Source organism: Lithobates pipiens, unplaced genomic scaffold, assembly GCF_037356315.1.
Source record: "Lithobates pipiens isolate NorthernLeopardFrog02 unplaced genomic scaffold, aLitPip1_a1.2 Scaffold_8, whole genome shotgun sequence".
Taxonomy (NCBI): domain Eukaryota; kingdom Metazoa; phylum Chordata; class Amphibia; order Anura; family Ranidae; genus Lithobates; species Lithobates pipiens.
This window is the reverse complement of record NW_027507903.1, coordinates 515118303-515137463: the sequence shown is the minus strand read 5'-3', so window position 1 is coordinate 515137463 and position 19161 is coordinate 515118303. Positions and strand designations below refer to the sequence as shown.

At 48.7% G+C, this 19161-nt stretch overlaps 1 protein-coding gene across 3 annotated transcripts in view; it reads left to right on the top strand.

Annotated features, from left to right (window-relative positions):
* The first annotated feature begins 13790 nt into the window (after nt 1-13790).
* LOC143960633 (T-cell immunoglobulin and mucin domain-containing protein 4-like) overlaps nt 13791-19161 on the top strand; it is a 117975-nt gene continuing 112604 nt past the window's right edge. Inside the window, exon 1 of one of the 3 annotated variants that reach the window (XM_077469411.1) lies at nt 13791-13979. In XM_077469411.1, the coding sequence (XP_077325537.1) occupies nt 13934-13979 (46 nt within the window). In that variant the 5' untranslated portion in view covers nt 13791-13933. The remainder of the gene's footprint in view (nt 13980-19161) is intronic. The other 2 variants (XM_077469409.1, XM_077469410.1) reach the window with 2 other exon arrangements.

Here is a 19161-nt window from a genome sequence, read left to right as displayed (position 1 = left end):
CCGCGCGGTGTCTGCCCCTGCAGGCACTTCCTGGATGTCACAGGACAGGAGCCTTCTCTTCCGCCTTTAGGAATGTCCATATAGCGTGAGGTGAGCGGCGCCGCGGTCTGTGTTAACCCCGTCCTGACCGCGGTCGCTGCTTACCTCCCGCCGTGCTGCCCAGTCATCAAGAGGCCACTCTTGCTCCAACATGCAGCCCAGGGACCGCGGCCCACCGGGCAAACGCCCGGTATGCCCTATGGCCAGTCCGGGCCTGAATGAGGGCCAATGAGAGCTCCACAGCTGCAGAGCTGGAGGTGTGCCTCTGTGTAAATCTAGGAAGTGAACAGGCAGCAGCTTCAGCTGCCCAGTGTTAAAATGCATGAAGTAGACTCAGTGGAAGGAGATTTCTGCAGCATATTTGGCAAGTACAGAACCACAGTATATATAAAATAATATGCAAAGTGGTTGGAGGGAAGCTTCAGAATGGCAAAGATGTTTTTATTACAAATTGTGTGAGCAGACTGCAGTTCCTCTTTAAGTGTGTCTGAGGGCCATGTGTTGCCTGTATGGCATGCACAGGTGTTCCAAGCATTTGCATGTACGTAATTCCATTCATGCCAATTGGGACGCAGCAGCTGCATGGACACAGCCACTGCTACCAATTTGATATCTGTGTGTGTGTGTCCCCGCACTCACTGTCTGTGTTCAGGGACATGCACCCGCATCCACACAAATGTCAAATTGGGATCAGCAGCTATGTCACTGCTGTGCCTCAACTGACATGAATAGGACTGCATCCCACGCAGAGGAAACATGGTCCTCACACGGATGAACGCTTAACTAATTACACACTTTGGACGTGCTACACACGCTCAAAAAAAAGAAGATCTTTGTACACAGGGTGAAGGACGTTCGGTGCTGAACCAACTATTATTAACTTGTCTCTTCCCATAGATATCTAGTTTATAAAACCCTACTAGGCACACTGATATAAAGTTACTTATGAAAACACACACATTGCTGCTAGTAAAACACTGTTCTTATTTATTTCCCAAGAAATTAGGAAAGCTAACATAAAGTATTAAAAAGACATTACAATATCACAAAGCTTACAATCAGAACATATAATACAAGAATATGAAAGATACTTATCATACGGTATCATTAGAAGTTACAAGAGTACATAGCATACAATCAGAATACAATACAAGCGATACTTAGCAGATCTTCCTGGCTGAGCCTCATGGTGGAGAGACAGCTCTCTTTGATGAATCCCTTTTTGATAAACACACACCATCCAAACCGCATCCTACTGCCAGTCCCATTTGCTTTGGACCAATCAGTGTTCACATGACAGCCCTCCTTATATTACTGACTGTCCTGCCATACTTGGCTTCTGGGTACAGTATTGCAGTCTACGTGCCCTGGGGCCATCTTCATCATCAATCTCTTTGAAGCTTCGTGCACACCAGGTGTCCTGAAGATAACTCCTTTGCTATGCAGATTCTGTTTGGTGCCACATTCCTCTATGCCTTTTAAACATGTGGCACTGCAAGTATCAATATGGCTGAGTTCGGTTGTACAAAGAGATGTGTAGAACTTTAGATATATAACAGTAATTCATGTTCAATTCCAACACAGGACATGTAGCACGTCCAGTCTCTCTTCCCCCCCCCAGTAAACAACTATGTCGGCTTTAATTAATCAAAGCTGGCATGGTTATGTACACAGAGAAGGTTGGCAGCAAGTTCATAAATAACATTTTCTTAGAGGCTACAGAAGGATACAATATAACGTATTGTTACTTTTGTATCATTCTGTTTATTCATCTGCAGATCTAAGGGATCAACTTTGATCTTCAGATGAAGTCAATTAAAGTGGTTGTACGGCCCCTTTCACACTGGGGTGTCGGCAGTAAAGTGCTCGCTATTTTTAGTGGCGCTTTACTGTAGTTTTTTGTGGGGGATTTCAGCTGCTAGCGGAGCCCTTTAACCCCCCCCCCCCGCTAGCAGTTGAAAAAGGGTTAAAACGACCCGCTGCAGCGGCGCTTTGCCAACAGTTCAGCAGCGGCGCCCATTCATTTCAATGGGCAGGAGCAGTTTAGGAGCAGTGTATGCAATGCTCCTTCACCTCTCCAAAGATGATGCTTGCAGGAGTTTTTTTTAACGTCCTGTCAGCGCATCGCCTCAGGACTGCAGGGGAACCGGTTTTCAGGCGCTTTACAGGTGCTATTTTTAGCCCAAAGCGCCTGAAAAAAACCTCAGTGGGAAAGGGGTCTAAACCCTTACATATATCCAGTAAAGGGACTTTCTTCAGGTGATACACAGAGATTAAACAAATCCTCCTACATCTTTGAGGTTGAGACCCCTCTCCACACAGTATACAGGAACAGAGCTGAGGCTGTCAATCTGCTGGAGCTCCCTCACCATCACCATTTTTCTCTTGGTGTCAAGAAAACTTCTCAGAAGTGACTCATGCTGATAGCAGAGGAACAAAGCAGCAAACATAAATGTCACTTATGGCCAGTTCACAACATAGAAATGCAGTCCGGATGCTTTTCTGCATGCACGTTTTTGACGTGTTTTTGGTGCAGTCCAGTACATTTTCCCCCCCTCTTTTTTTTCTTAACCTTAACTGCCAGTTCACACCACATGCAGTCCAGTGTGTTTTTTGTGCATCAAAAATGCATAGATAGTAGGTTATATGGTTTTCAATGGCATAGTTCACACCAGTGTGGTCAGTTCCAGTACAGTCCAGTTCAGAAAAAATGCAACATGTTCTACTTTTTTTCTGGAACTGGAAAACAATGGAAATGACCACACTGGTGTGAACTTTGCAATTGAAAACCATATAACCTACTATCCATGCGTTTTTTGATGCAGAAAAAAAACACACACTGGACTGCATGAAGGGCCGGACTGGCCTACTGGGATATCAGGAGATTTCCCGGTAGGCTGCCTGCCCTGGGGCGGGGCCGCTTTTAGTTGCAGATGCATTGTTGTTCTTTCCTGCGGATCACAGAGCTGGCTGCCTCTGTGTTCAGCGGCCGTGCTGTAACACTGTCCCGCCCCTCCCAGACCTGCTCGTGTGATAGTAGATTGAATCAACATTCTGCCTATCACAAGAGCCGGGCTAGAGGGGGTGGGACTGTGTTACAGCATGGCCGCAGAACACAGAGACAGCCAGCTCTGTGATCCATAGGAGGAGATGCCGCCCGTGCAGCCCGCCCTGTGTGCCATAGTGTCTGGATAGGAGGATTGACGGGGGGGGGGGGGGTGCTGCATAAAGAGGAAATTATCTTTCTATATTCCTCCATGCAGCCGCTGAATGCTTGCAGGAGTGAGAGGAAGAGAATATAGAAAGATCATTTCCTCTATATGCAGCCCCCCGCCGATTCTCCTATCCAGCTTATTTTACTGCCCCCCCAGTGCTCTCTTCCCCCACCACACTCTCCTGCCCCACCCCACAGTTCTCTGCCCCCCCCCGCTCTCCAGTTCTCCCCATCCTTCTCTAGCCACCATCCCAGTGCTTTCCACTCCCCCCAGTGCCCTCCCCCCTCTTCTCCCCCCCAGTGCTTTCCCCCGTTCCTGCCCCCAGTGCTCTCCACTCGTCCCAGTGCGCTCCCCCTCTGTTCTCCCACCACAGTGCTTTCCACTCCCCCAAGTGCTCTCCCCCCACCCCCCCAGTTCTCTCCACTCCCCCCAGTGCTCTCCCCCCTGTTCTCCCCCCAGTGCTCTCCCCCGCCCCTCAGTGCTCTCCACTCCCCCCAGTGCTCTCCCCCCTGTTCTCCTCCCCCAGTGCTCTCCCCCCAGCCCCCCGTGCTCCCCCCACCCCCCAGTGCTCTCCATTCCCCCCAGTGCTCTCCCCCCTGTTCTCCCACCCCAGTGCTCTCCCCCCACCCCCAGTGCTCTCCCCCCTGTTCACCCCCCAGTGCTCTCCACTGCCCCCAGTGCTCTCTCCTCCTGTTTCCCCCCCAGTGATCTCCACCCCTGTTCTTTCCCCCCAGTGCTCTCCACTCCCCCCAGTGCTCTCCCCCGCCCCTCAGTGCTCTCCCCTCCCCCCAGTGCTCTCCCTCCTGTTCTCCTCCCCCAGTGCTCACCCCCCGGCCCCCCATGCTCCCCCCCACCCCCCAGTGCTCTCCACTCCCCCCAGTGCTCTCCCCCCTGTTCTCCCACCCCAGTGCTCGCCCCCCACCCCCAGTGCTCTCCCCCCTGTTCACCCCCCAGTGCTCTCCACTGCCCCCTGTGCTCTCTCCCCCTGTTTCCCCCCAGGTGATCTCCACCCCTGTTCTTTCCCCCCAGTGCTCTCCAATCCCCCCAGTGCTCTCCCCCCTGTTCTTTCCCCCCCAGTGCTCTCCACTCCTCCCAGTGCTCTCTCCCCCTGTTTCACCCCCCAGTGCTCTCCCCAGTGCTCTCCACTCCCCCCTGTTCTTCCCCCCCAGTGCTCTCCACCCCTGTTCTTTCCCCCCCAGTGCTCTCCACTCCCCCCAGTGCTCTCTCCCCCTGTCCTCCCCCAGTGCTCTCCACTCCCCCCCTGTTCTTCCCCCCAGTGCTCTCCACCCCTGTTCTTCCCCCCCCCAGTGCTCTCCACTCCCCCCAGTGCTCTCTCCCCCTGTCCCCTCCGTGCTCTCCCCCCCGTTCTTCCCCCTAGTGCTGTCCACTCCCCCCAGTGCTCTCCCAGCCATTCTTCCCCCCAGTGATCTCCACTCCCCCCAGTGCTCTCCCCCCTGGTCTCCCCCCAGTGCTCTCCACCCCTGTTCTTTCCCCCCAGTGCTCTCCACTCCCCCCAGTGCCCCCCCCTGTTCTTTCCCCCCAGTGCTCCCCCCTGTTCTTTTCCCCCAGTGCTCTCCCCCCCTGTTCTTTCCCCTTAGTGTTCTCCACTCCGCCAGTGCTCCTCCCCAGCGCTCTCCCCCCTGTCCCCCCCCCCCACAGTGCTCTCCACTCCCCCCAGTGCTCCCCTCCCCTGTTCCTTCCCCCCCCCCAGCGTTCTCCACTTCCCCCAGTGCTCTCCCCCCTGTTCTTTCTCCCCCCCAGTACTCCCCAGTTCTCCTCATCACTCTCCAGCCCCCACACCAGTGCTCTCCAGCCCCCCATTCTCCCCACCCCTGTTCTTTCTGGCCTTCTGGTCCTCTCAAGCTCCACCCATCGCTCTCCAGCCCCCCAGTGCTCTCTACCCCGTGCTCTCCATCCCTGTTCTTTTTGGCTCCCCCCCCCAGAACTCTCCACTCCCCACCCCTGTACTCTCCACTCCCCCCTGCATTTTACCCCCACCCATGTGCTCTGCAACCCTGCCAGTGCTCTCCACCCCCCATAGTGCTCTCCAGTCCCCTGTGCTTTCCACCCCTGTTCTTTCTGGCCCCCACTGGTGCTCTCAAGCTCCCCACCATTGTTCTCCACTCCCCCCTGCTATTTGTACCCCCTCAGTACTCTCCAGCCCCTGTGCTCTCCACCCCAGTTTTTCTGCCCCCTCCCAGTGCTCTTCACCATCCCACACTCTTAGCCCCCCCCCCCCCCCCAGTGCTCTCAGCCTACCGTGCTCTCCACTCCTGTTCTTTTTTGCCCCCCTAGTGCTCCCAAGTTCCCCCCCCCAGTGCTCTCCGCTCCCCACCCCTGTGATCTCCACTTCCCCCTGCTCTTTGCCCCCACCCATGTGTTCTCCAACCCCACCAGTACTCTCTGCTCCCCCTTCTCTCCAGCTCCCACCCAGTGCTCTCCACTTGCCCAGGACCAGAGGACAGGCTGACTGGGCCGGAAAATGAGGACAGCTTAAGGTGCAGGTGGCCAGAGACCACTCCATCTCACAGCAAACAGATCCTCTAGAAGGAGCACTGTCCCCATCCAAAACGAGAACAGACCCTGCCTGCTGCTGGCCATCATGGATATCCTGCTGGCATGCAAGGTACCATACCGAGCATCAACAACACACCTTCCCACAGACAGGGACTGCAGACTGGGACTGCAGACTGGGACATGGGGCACAGGAGGGGCTGCAATGATGGGCACAGTGAGACCGCATTAACGGCACAGTAAAGCTGCATTCGATGGACACAGTGAGGCTGCAATGGTGGGCACGGTGAGGCTGCATTTGTGGGCACGGTGAGGCTGCATTCACGGCACAGCAAAGTTGCATTTGATGGACACAGTGAGGCTGAATTGATGGGCAAAGTGAGGCTGCAATGGTGGGCATGGTGAGACCACATTTGTGGGCACAGTGAGGCTGCATTGATAGGGACAGTAAGGCGGCATTTTATGGGCACTGGTGAGGCTGCATTGAGCTCTTGCATCAAGTCTGCAGTCTCTGACCATCTCCTGTATCATGTCTGCAGTAAGGATGAGCTCAGGCGTGTTCACATGGAACACATGCAGAGCCCGCCAGGAAGTCGGTGCAGCGCTGCGCTAATCACAGGCAGTGAGACATTGCCCCGATGTGCCGCTTCAGAGATCGGGCAATGTCTCACTGCCTGTGATTAGCGCATGCTGCGCTGACTTCCTGGCAGGCTCTGCACGTGTTCCATGCGAACACGCCTGAGCTCATCCCTAGTCTGCAGTCTCTGAGGGAGTTTGGAGAGGAGTCAAGAGTGGGAGTGCCACCGGGATGGGGGTCATGGGAGAAGTCAGACTTGTGTGGACTGTGGGCAGGAGACTACAGGATAAAACCAGAGCCACCAAACTGGAGCCGACTGACTGAGCCCTGCACAGTGCACCTGAGAGGAGGTCACTGATGTAAGGGGGGAGTGAATACGATAATGTAAGGGGGCACTGATATAAAGGGGTTCCTCCTTATATTAGTGACCCACCCCCCCTTACCTTAGTGTATTCATATATATATATATATATATATATATATATATATATATATAAATGAAAATGAAAATGCGGCGCTACCAAAAAAGTGCTAAATAAAAATGAGTGTATGGTAATCTCAAAATAAATGTGGATCAAAATGTTATTCACTAAATATAAATACAATGGAAAATAAATATATCAAAAATTCAAACAAATATGCGTGTATGCAAATATATGCAAAATTAGTGAATAAAAAATTGTGGAGAAATATTCAAACCCCTAAACAATCCACATAGACAATCCCAATCCAAACAAACATAATAAAATAACCATATGAAGAATAAAAAATAGTGAATATCGTGAAAAAATGAATATTTAGACATATGATGCAAACACGTGATAGTCCATAAATTTAAAGTGCATTAATGACTAATGCCATTGTAAAATTAATAAATAGAGTTCATGCAAAAGATGTGAAGAGGCGATTCCCACAAGTGATAGATCACTGCAAACTTCAGTGCTTAATGGGTGCACCACCTATTTCCCCCAGCCTCTCACCTCCAATATCTGGTATACAGGCACTGTGTACAAGGGGTAACTGCTGGCTTCTATTTCGTTCCCACTGCTTCACCGCTGATTAACTTTTCACTGTGAGGATAAATGTTACATGCCCTCCCAATAGCTCCAGGATATCCAGGCCATAAAGAGTGGAAAAACACAGAGGGCTCTCATGTGTAGTAACTTGGCTATTTTATTGAAAACAACAGTAAAATCCACACTTACATTTAAAATATCAGCAGAGTGTGCAGCAGACGCTATCACCCTTTGAAAAAGTTACGTTCTGTAACGCAACGCGTCAGGGAAGGAATTCGGTGTCGGACCCATCACTTCCGGTTTACGGCCGAAACCGGAAGTCCGCGTCTGCTGCACACTCTGCTGATATTTTAAATGTAAGTGTGGATTTTACTGTTGTTTTCAATAAAATAGCCAAGTTACTACACATGAGAGCCCTCTGTGTTTTTCCACTCTTTATGGCCTGGATATCCTGGAGCTATTGGGAGGGCATGTAACATTTATCCTCACAGTGAAAAGTTAATCAGCGGTGAAGCAGTGGGAACGAAATAGAAGCCAGCAGTTACCCCTTGTACACAGTGCCTGTATACCAGATATTGGAGGTGAGAGGCTGGGGGAAATAGGTGGTGCACCCATTAAGCACTGAAGTTTGCAGTGATCTATCACTTGTGGGAATCGCCTCTTCACATCTTTTGCATGAACTCTATTTATTAATTTTACAATGGCATTAGTCATTAATGCACTTTAAATTTATGGACTATCACGTGTTTGCATCATATGTCTAAATATTCATTTTTTCACGATATTCACTATTTTTTATTCTTCATATGGTTATTTTATTATGTTTGTTTGGATTGGGATTGTCTATGTGGATTGTTTAGGGGTTTGAATATTTCTCCACAATTTTTTATTCACTAATTTTGCATATATTTGCATACACGCATATTTGTTTGAATTTTTGATATATTTATTTTCCATTGTATTTATATTTAGTGAATAACATTTTGATCCACATTTATTTTGAGATTACCATACACTCATTTTTATTTAGCACTTTTTTGGTAGCGCCGCATTTTCATTTTCATTTATCTAATTTTGGTGCAGAGAACACTTTTTTATGCTGGCTGCTTCCTAGATACATTACTTCCTCTCTGTAAGTTATCTTAGGTTGAGCGCACTACCTTTCCCTATTTTATATATATATATATATATATATATATATATATGTTGTAAGGCTGGCCGCAGGCCAGCCTGTATTTGTAGGAGGAGCCTGAGAGGGCTATTTAAACCTCCTCCTCTGTCAGGGCCAGTGTCGTTAGGATTTCTGGGTGGATGGTCGTCACTTCCAGCTGCCGCCCCCCCATGCTACCGGCATGTTCCCGCATGTCCCCCTTACTTTCTCCCCTCAGCCGCCTGCTTTTGCCACTGCTCATGCTGGGGGGTGTTCGCCCATCCATCCATCCTTTTTCACTAATCTCCTCACAGCGCCGTGGTGCCAGCGTGCGGCCCACCCGCTTTTCCCGGCGCTCATGCGGGGGGGGGGGGGGGGGGCGTTCATCTGCCCATCCTTCCTCTAAATCTCTATCCATCCTGCTCTAATCTCCCCACAGCTTTGTGGGGACAGCCTGCAGCCCTCCTGGTGAGGGGAGGTGGAGGTAGTCGGCCGCCGCCGGCTCCCCTTCTCCCCTCGCAGGAGCACCCGCCGTTTCTCCTCATGGGGGGGAGGGGGAGGTGATCAGCCGTGCCGGCTCCCCCTCCCCCTCGCATATGCAGTGCACCCGCCGTTTCGCCTGGCGGGGGGGAGGGGGAGGTATTCGGCCGCGCCGGCTCCCCCTCCCCCTCACATATGCAGTGCACCCGCCGTTTCTCCTGGGGGGGAGGTGATCGGGCGCCGTCTCCCCCTCTCCCCTCACATGCAGAGCGCCCGCCGGTTCTCCTGGCGGGAGGGGGGGAGGTGATCGGCCGTCGCCGGCTCCCCTTCCCCCCTCACATGTGCAGAGTACCGGCCGGTTCTCCTGGTGGGGGGGAGGGGGAGGTGATCGGCCACCGCCGGCTCCCCCTCTCCCCTCACACGTGTTCCAGCCTGGCCGTGCCTGCCGCCCACAGTCTCCCCTCAGCTCTCCTGCAGGGGGAAGGGGGCGAGCAGTCATCCTCCTCCTTACGTTCTCCCCTCAGCTCCGGGTGGCCAGTGTGTAGCCGCCCTGCGCTCATGGGAGGGGGTATTCCCGCCGGGGGGGGGGGGGTGATCGGCCGTCCTTCACCCACGATCTTGACGATCAAGATCTTGACGGGACTAAAAATGGTTGAGAGGGCGGTGATACTTCAATATTTTTAGTCTCTGCTATTTGACATGTGTGGTGGGTGTTGAAATGGTGAAAGATACAAGGTGACAGAATAGGTGCTTGCTCACACTGGGGAAAGCCTTTCAGACGAATGGAGGTGGTTCCTACACACTGGGATAAGTTTTCCTTTTGAGTCAGTTGCTGCCCTTACTGTACAGGGGGCAGGCAGGCCTAAACGTGCACCGTTTAGGATTGCGTGCAGCCTCTAACGTCAGCGGATCATGCGCTCTGAAAGCTCTGCGTATTGTGCAGGAACTTTAGAGTTGCTTGCCAGAATCGAGAATTCCTGTGCGCATGCGTGGGAATGATGTATCGCAGCTCCAGCCACTCAGCGCTGGAGCCTGCAAACCTGGAGGAATGCTAGGGGAACAAGTCAGCCCCCTCAGCAGTGGCTGGACTCCACTGCATGCGGGGGGGGGTGGCCGTTCGCCCGGCCATCCATCCACGGATCCGCCCCCCCCCTCCTGAGCTCCACGTGGTGGGTCTCCCCCCCTTCTGAGCTCCACGTGGCGGGTCACCCCCCGCCTGTGCTCCACGTGGCGGGTCACCCCCCCGCCTGTGCTCCACGTGGCGGGTCTCCCCGCCCGAGCTCCACGTGGCGGGTCTCCCTCCCGCCTGTGCTCCACGTGGCAGGTCTCACCCCCCGCCTGTGCTCCATGTGTCGGGTCTCACCCTCCGCCTGTGCTCTACGTGGCGGGTCTCACCCCCCGCCTGTGCTCCACGTGGCGGGTTTCACCCCCTGCCTGTGCTCCACGTGGCCGGTCTCCCCCCGCCTGAGCTCCACGTGGCGGGTCTCCCCCCGCCTGAGCTCCACGTGGCGTGTCTCCCCCCGCCTGAGCTCCACGTGGCGGGTCTCCCCCCGCCTGAGCTCCACGTGAGGGGTCTCCCCCCGCCTGAGCTCCACCTGACTTTTCTGTCACAGCGCTCAGTCCAGCATTTCTGTCACAGCGCTCAGTCCAGCATTTCTGTCACAGCGCTCAGTTCAGCATTTCTGTCATAGCGTTCTGCCCCCCTGGACTGCTGTCATAGCGTTCTGCCCCTGGACTTCTGTCATAGCGTTCTGCCCCTGGACTGCTGTCATAGCGTTCTGCCCCTGGACTGCTGTCATAGCGTTCTGCCCCTGGACTGCTGTCATAGCGTTCTGCCCCTGGACTGCTGTCATGGCGTTCTGAACCAGGATTTCTGTCATGGCGTTCTGAACCAGGATTTCTGTCATGGCGTTCTGAACCAGGCAGGATTTCTGTCTTTGCATTTTTGTCTCAGTGTTCAGTCTCAGCGTGTTTTCGGGCTTTGCATTTCTGGCCAGGATTCTGCTGTTGCGTTGCCGTCTCAGTTTTCTGTTATAGCATTTCTGGCATTTTCATTTATGCCTCAGCGTTTCAGTCTTGGTTGTTGCTGTCATTGCGTTTTGCCTCTGGTTCTGTCACTTCGTTTCTGCATCAGCATTAAGTTTCAGCGTTTTCTGTCATGGCGTTTTTCATCATGGCATGTTGTGTGTTTCTGTCTCAGCGTTTTCTGTCTCAGCGTTTTCTGTCTTTGTGTTACTGCCAGCATGACTGTCATTGTATTTCAGACTTGGTGTTCAGTTTCAGAGTTTCTCAGAGGGGCGTCGTTCACTCATGGCATACTCTGGTAGTCGTTCGTCTTTGTTGATTGTCATGTCCCATCGTGTCTGTGTCATGTTTTTGTACCTGGGTCAGGTAGCTAGGGCTCACACGTCAGGATCTGTCACGTCTATAGATCCATATGGGCTGAGGTTTCGTTTATTAATTGATTGTTGTCCACAATCTTCTCGCCCGTATACCATACGTCATACGTTGTATGTTCATTCACCACATCCATATGACTACCCACCATTGCCTATGGGTACACTAACCCTGAGTTTTCAGTTAATTTCCTGTCTCTGTACTGCAGGTTACTCGGGCTCACTTACCACTTACATGTGGGTGGGGGGGTCCTTCCGTCAGGTTTTTTACGGTCTTGACTTTTCTGCTCATGTTTCATTCTTAGTTAGGCAGGGGGGTATTGTTGTTCTCATGTCTGGTTGTCTGTCATTTCTCTAGTTTGTGTTTCAGGTTGGGCCGTCTTGGCATCCGTACCGGTATCATCCATGCTTGCTATCACTTCCTTCAGCCCGGCCGTTGTTAGGGGCTAGTTGATTGGTGCTGATGTCATTTCACCACTGGACTCACCCTTGGGTCAGAAGCAGTCGCTAATTTTTCTTCAGTTGATGTCCTGTTGTATTGAGTCCCCGGGAGGGAGTCTGGCCCTCCTTGGTTCAGGATTCTGACCCAGCTGTTGGGTTCAGGCTGTAGCATGACCCAATCGTATCCGGTGGGACCTGAGTCCTGCGTCCGGTATGGTTTCTCCAGGTTGACAGTATTATTGCCATGGTGCATGGGCCTTATCCGCTTACTCCGTCACATCCATCAGGTTTCCAGCTTTTCGCACTCCTGCTAGTGGTCTTTTTGCCACTCACCCTCTTGGGGGGGTATGTCTCTGGGCTATTTCACTGGTGTTCATTGGGGTATTTCGCCATCATTTGCAGGGGTTCCTCGGGTCAGGCCTTGTTCCTTTCCCCTCCATGTATCCTCTCATTTCACAAGCAGTTGATTTTCAGGTCTGGGTGTCGCGGGCATCCGTCTCAATTCAATCTTTCAGGGGATGTTCAGTTGGGTTTAGGGTAGTGTCACAGGTTCGATAGGGGGTTCCTTCTCATCGCCAAGTCAGGAGTTGGTGTGTTCTTTTGCCACTACGAACACTTTCCGGTTACTTGCTGGATACGTACTGCTGCCGTCCGGTAGCACACCTTTATCCGTGATGGTTCATTACCTTCCCTTCTTCACCTAAATTTTGTGTCTTTTTGCCCTCTTCTCAGGCATACTGACCAGCTAGGCCAAGGCACACCTCAGGCCTTGGTTCTTAGGAGTATCGCATTTCCCACTGGAAGACTCTGACTACAAGTTGTAAGGCTGGCCGCAGGCCAGCCTGTATTTGTAGGAGGAGCCTGAGAGGGCTATTTAAACCTCCTCCTCTGTCAGGGCCAGTGTCGTTAGGATTTCTGGGTTCCCACCCACCCCACCCACCCATTCCCCAGTTTCATACATTCTCATAGTAGTTTGTTCTTATTCTTACATTCAGGGTATGCCCTCTTCTCAGGCATACTGACCAGCTAGGCCAAGGCACACCTCAGGCCTTGGTTCTTAGGAGTATCGCATTTCCCGCTTGAAGACCCTGACTACAAAAAAAAAATATATATATATATATATATATATATATATATATATATATATATATATATATATATAAAGCCCGATGTGATTTCATATCTATATATAATACTCTCTTCATCAAATGTGCTTTAAAATGTATGGTTTTCCCTTTCATGAACAAGAAAATGACGTTATGCTGTTGGGCTGGTATAATAATGCTGTGGGGCTGGTATGAAATTTTTTCCAGGGCTGGTTTTTATTTCCAGTCCGGCCCTGACTGCATTTGATGTGAACTGGCCCTTAGTGCTTTTAATTGAGAGAAGTACACGCTATAGAGAGGTTAATTAAATCCACAAGGACTTTTTTTTTTACCACTGCTATTCCTTTATATTGGCTATTAAAATTTACAAATGCAGCAATTTAGAATTTGGATGAAAGGTTTAGCACTGGGAAACGCTTTTTTGAAAGATACATAGTGCATTGTATATACAACTATATAGATCAGACCAAAATGAGGGACAAATGAGGAGGAAAGAGGGACAGAGGGACATTGCTCCATATCAGGGACAGTCCCTCAAAATCAGGGACAGTTGGGAGCTATGTTCATATCCCCTTTCTTATTCTGGAACAGGCCCACTTTTTTTTTGGTTTAACAGAAAAGGAGAGGCCCACCAGTATATTACCAAGAGTCAAAATATACCAGGGATGCCCTTTTCTTAGAAATCCCTTGAAATGTGATCTAACAAGTTTTATCTGTGCAGGAAGCCGACTATCTAATTTTTCTTAAAGAAGACAATATTAGTCATAATGGAAGTTCAGTGATGGTGAGAATTCAAAGTCAGTGGTCTCTTGTGTTTCAGTTTCTTCGTATTTTGTGGTCCACTAGCAGAAGTAATCTGGAACATTTTGTCATGCAATGTTTGTAGGAGGGGGGCTTGTCCGCAGGAAGCATCAGACCTGCAGATACTAAAAAGTGAGTTCAGACTACACAAAGTGAGGTTTAGCGATAAGCGTCTCTGGGGTCATCTGAGAACCTGCAATGATTGTTTTTTGCATCATTTGCTTCTATCTCCTTCATGTGAATGGTGAGTACTGAATTTTACTAAGCAATTAACATTGTATAAAGGCTGTAGCAGAGCGTCCCAGAGAGAGCCAGGAAAAGTTCTTTTCAGGGTTTATACATCTCCCAGGCTCCTCTCGTACACATTCAGAAATCTCTGATCCAGGATCCAGTTCGGGTCTTGGTCCTCTGTCCCAGGCTAATTTAAGCTCACCTGAGCAGACAGCCTTTTCCCTCTGCCTGGGACATACAGACAAAGTCAGTCTGTGAAGAGAGAAAGGTTGGTAAAAGCGGTTAAGCCGTTTATGTAGAGACTGACAAGCGCTAGGCTTGTGTTTTGCTATTTTTGTCCTTTGTTTTCTGGAACACTGTACAGCACCTGTATATGGACTTGTATATAACACAAATAAACACAGTACTGTTTGTCACTACATCACTGGATTTGGTATCTGTGCCTGAGCACCTGCTCATCCCAGGGAGCTTTGTATCTGCTACCTGTCCCCCAGTTTACAAGGCCTACAATATTATTACTAATATTTCCATTTCCTGATGACAATTTGTATCCATTTCTTTCTTGGACTTATTGGAGTATTATGCTTCTTGATCCAAGTTTTAACCTTTTTTTCCTAAATGGAGAAAGGAAACGTCTACACCAGGCTTCATCAAATTTTATCTAACCTGACCTAAGTACAGCATGCTTCACTTTCAGTTCACCTAGTTTCCTTTTTTTCAATTGTAGTGAAGCAGAAATTATTGTCTGTTCTTTTTCCCAGCAACAATATATAAAGGGTTTAAATAGGTGTAAAGACCGAATGAACATAGAAGCATTTTTAAACACACTAATGGAATCAATAACATATTGCTTGTAGCAATTATCACCTGTACCCTCTTCCCCCCCTGCATACCCCATCTAACCACTAGCCTACACCCCCTTCACTCTGCATGCACACCTCCTCTGGACACCATGCCTGGGCACCTCCCACCCCGTGCACCCAATGCAACTGTATGTTAGCATTCTGTTTATACTGACAAAGGCGCAACAACCATTCTCATCTTATACTGTTATAATAGTTCTGCCACTAGTTATTGCTTGTATATTGTAATGTTCCTTGTAGTGAAACTTCATAGTTATGATGTAATTTACTTTCTGTATGTTTATGTTACTAAGGGAACAAGATGGGTTCCAGACATGTGTCCAGCAAGCTCTTGACTGCTAATTATCAATTATTCTGCACATAAATCTTCACCAACACCCCACTTACACTCACTATACTGAATTGACATGTGCATCTTCCACCACTGTTCCAACATGTGTATCCATATTAACCCACACTTTTGCTAGTTGTTTGGTAAAGGGTCTGAACTAACAGTGATCTCTAGCAGTGTTCCGTAATGTTTCCCCAATATCTGACAGTGTTCTGCAGGCTTTTTACCATTCTGCCACTGGCACAATCACTACACTAACTGATCATTCTCATGCTGAATCTCTGCTACAGATTTGTCTGTCCTGCACACATGGATGATTGTTCCTTGGTTCACAGCCAGGGATGATCGGTACGGTGGGAGGGACAGCTGTAAGAACCGATCTCCCTGCATGACAGCTGTTTCTCCTCCTCTCCCACCCGTGGCTATCAGTGCTTACTGCTGTCCCTCCCACCACACTGATCCTCCCAGGCTTTTCTGTGTCCTCTTCCTCCCGTTCTCCTCCTCCACTCCCCCTATTCTCTCTCAGCCGCTGTGTCCTCCTCCTCTGCTTCCCCCCCCCCCTGTTCTCCCCTGGCCCGCTGTGTGCTCCTCTTTAAATATTGAAGAAAGTATTAAAAAATAAAATTTTAAAGCATGAATGTATGCAGCGCTAAAAACACAAAATTTTAAAGTAAGAGTCCATAGTGTTAAAAACAGAGTCCTTGTTCAGGGAAACAGCTGGAACCACCCACGGTGTAGACAGAGACAAAATAAGGTGAGAATAAAATTATCCTCCACCGAACATCAATATTTGCTGTGACTACTCTTTGCCTTCAAAATGGTGTCAAATCTTCTAGGTACACGTGCACACAGTATTTGAAGGAACTTGGCTGGTAGGTTGCTCCAAACATCTTGGAGAACTAACCACAGATCTTCTGTGAATGTAGGCTGCCTCAAATCCTTTTGTCTCTTCGTGTGAACAAAAGCAGACTCAATGATGTTGAGATCATGGCTCTGTGAGGGCCAAACCATCACCTCCAGGACTCTTTGTTCTTCTTTACACTGAAGATAATTCTTAATTATTATTATTCAGGATTTATAATAGGGAGGAGGGGGAGGCGGACCTCCTATTACAGTTAGGAATGGTGGCAAGGATGGGAAGTGTCATTATAATGAGGGACTTTAATTATCCAAGCAGATTGGGAGGAACGAACCGTGCATTTGACCAAGTCTCCCCATTTCCTAAATGTCTTGCAGGACAATTTCATGGGTCAGATGGTACATGCACCAACAAGAAACCATGGGTTACTAGACCTACTGATTACTAACAATACAGACCTGATTGCGGATTTGGAAATACAGGGCAAATTAGGAAACTGCAACCACAGGTCTATTAGTTTCAGCATAAATCAAACAAATAGGAAACACAAGGGTAATACAAAGAAATTAATTTCAAAAGCGCCAACTTCCCTAAGCTGCACTCCTTGCTAGAATATATTAAATGGGATAAAATGTAGCACCAATATTTAAAAAAGGGCCAAGATATATCCCTGGGAACTACAGGCCAGTAAGCCTAACATCAATAGTTTGTAATCTCTTGGTGGAGATGCTGAGGGACTATCTACAAGATTTTAGTAATTAAAACGGTATTATTAGCAGTAATCAGCATGGATTCATGCAGAATCATTCTTGCCAGACTAATCTATTAACCTTCTATGAGGAGGTGAGCTGCCATCTAGATAAAGGAAGTCCTGTATCTGCATTCGATACAGTTCCCCATAAATGTTTACTGCACAAAGGTCTGTTGGCATAGACCAAAGGGTGAATACATGGATTGAAAACTGGCTACGGGGGGGGGGGGAGTCCAGAGGGTACTGATAAATGGGGAGTGCTCGGAATGGTCCGGTGTAAGGTTTTGTCCTGGGGCCAATGCTATTTAATTTATTCATAAATGATCTGGAGTATGGGATAAACGGCTCAAGCTCAGTATTTATGGACGATACTAAGGTAAGCAGGGCAATAACTTCTACGCAGGATGTAGAAACTGTGAAAGAAGATCTAAACAAATTAATGGGGTGGCCAACTACATGGCAAATGAGGTTTAACGTTGGAAAATGTAAAATAATACATTTGGGTGCCAAAAACATGAATGAAATTTACTCACTAGGGGGAGAACCTCTAGGGGAATCTAGGATGGAAAAGGACTTGGGGGTCCTAGTAGAGGATTGGCCCAGCCAGGCTGCTGCAAGCAAGGCTAACAGAATATTGGCATGCATTAAAAAGGGGATTATCTCCAGAGATAAATCAATCATTCTCAGACTCTTCAAGACTCTGGTTCTGCTGCACCTGGAGTATGCAGTCCAGTTCTGGGCACCAGTCATCAGGAGGGATATTCTGGAACTGGAGAGGGTCCAGAGAAGAGAAACACAGCTAATAAAGGGACTAGAGGATCTCAGCTTTGGGGAAAGACTGAAAGCATTGAACTTCTCTCTGGAGAATAGACAAATACTGTACTGGTACCCCCACAATAGGGAGAAAAGGGAATTTAATAAGACACTAAAATTAGAAGAGAAGCAGTTTAACCTTAAACTGCGTAGAGGGTTCTTTAATGTAAGAGCGGGAAGGATGTGGAATTTTCTTCCACAAGCAGTGGTTTCAGTGGGGAGCATCAATAATTAAAAAAAAAAAAAAAAACTATTAGATGGGCACCTAAATGACCACAACATACAGCGGTATACAATGTACTATTAACGTGTCTTTTTTCAATCTCACCAACTATGTAACAACTATATATAGCACCAACAGTTTGCGCAGAGCAATACAATTCAATACAGGGGAATTAGAGGACCCTGTTTATTAATGACATTGGCTGTATGTTTGGGGTTATTGGCCCATAAATTTGGGGCTAATCACATGCTTCCCTGAGTGTATAGCATGATGGATAAGTATCTGCCTGTATTTCCGAGTTCCTTAAAAATCTGTATGCACAAGCACTGTGTGTACCTAGAAGAACTAATGCTGGTTTGAAATCAAAGGGTAGTCATACCAAATATTGATTTGGTTTAGATTTTTCTTGTTCGCTCCCTTTGCATTTTGTAAATTGATAAAAATAATTAACCGCTTGCGGACCAGCCACCGCAGTTTACTGCGGCAGGCTGGCTCCACTGTGTGAAATCACGAGGCTTGGCTAGTGGGCACGCGCGTGCCCGCCGTGAGGTCAGTGAGTCCGACAGCGGGTCACGCGGACTCGATGTCAACGGGCATGCCCACGATCACCTCAGAGGAAGCAAGCAATAATGACACTGATCAGCGCTCCCTGTGATTGGGAGCGTTAATCAGTGATGTGTTACACACAGCCCAGCCCCCCTCAGTTAGAATCACTCCCTAGGGCACACTTAACCCCTACAGCGCCACCTAGTGTTAACCCCTTCACTGCCAATCACATTTACACAGGAATCGGTGCATTTTTAATCTCATTGACCCCTGTATAGATGTGAATGGACACTTTTGGCGCTATTTTGGTGACCAATGTGTTCGCCTTAATGTCGCAGTCACAATAAAAAACACTCTGATTGCCGCCATTACTAGTTAAAAAAAAAAAAAAATTATAAAAATGCCATAAAACTATCCCCCATTTTGTAGATACTATAACTTTTTCGCAAACCATTCAATAAATACTTATGATTTTTTAAACCAAAAATATGTGGAAGAATACGTATCGCCCTAAACGAGGGAAAAAAATGTTTTATATATATTTTTTTGGGGAGATTTATTATAGCAAAAAGTAAAAAATAATGCTTTTTTTTCAAAACTGTCGCTCGTTTTTTGTTTATAGCGCAAAAAAATAAAAACCGCAGAGGTGATCAAATACCACCAAAAGAAAGCTCTATTTGTGGGGAAACAAGGATGTCAATTTTGTTTGGGAGCCACATCGCGTGCCCACGCAATTGTCAGTTAAAGCAACGCAGTACTGAATCGCAAAAAAATACTCTGGTCTTTGGCCAGCCAAATTCTCAGGGGCT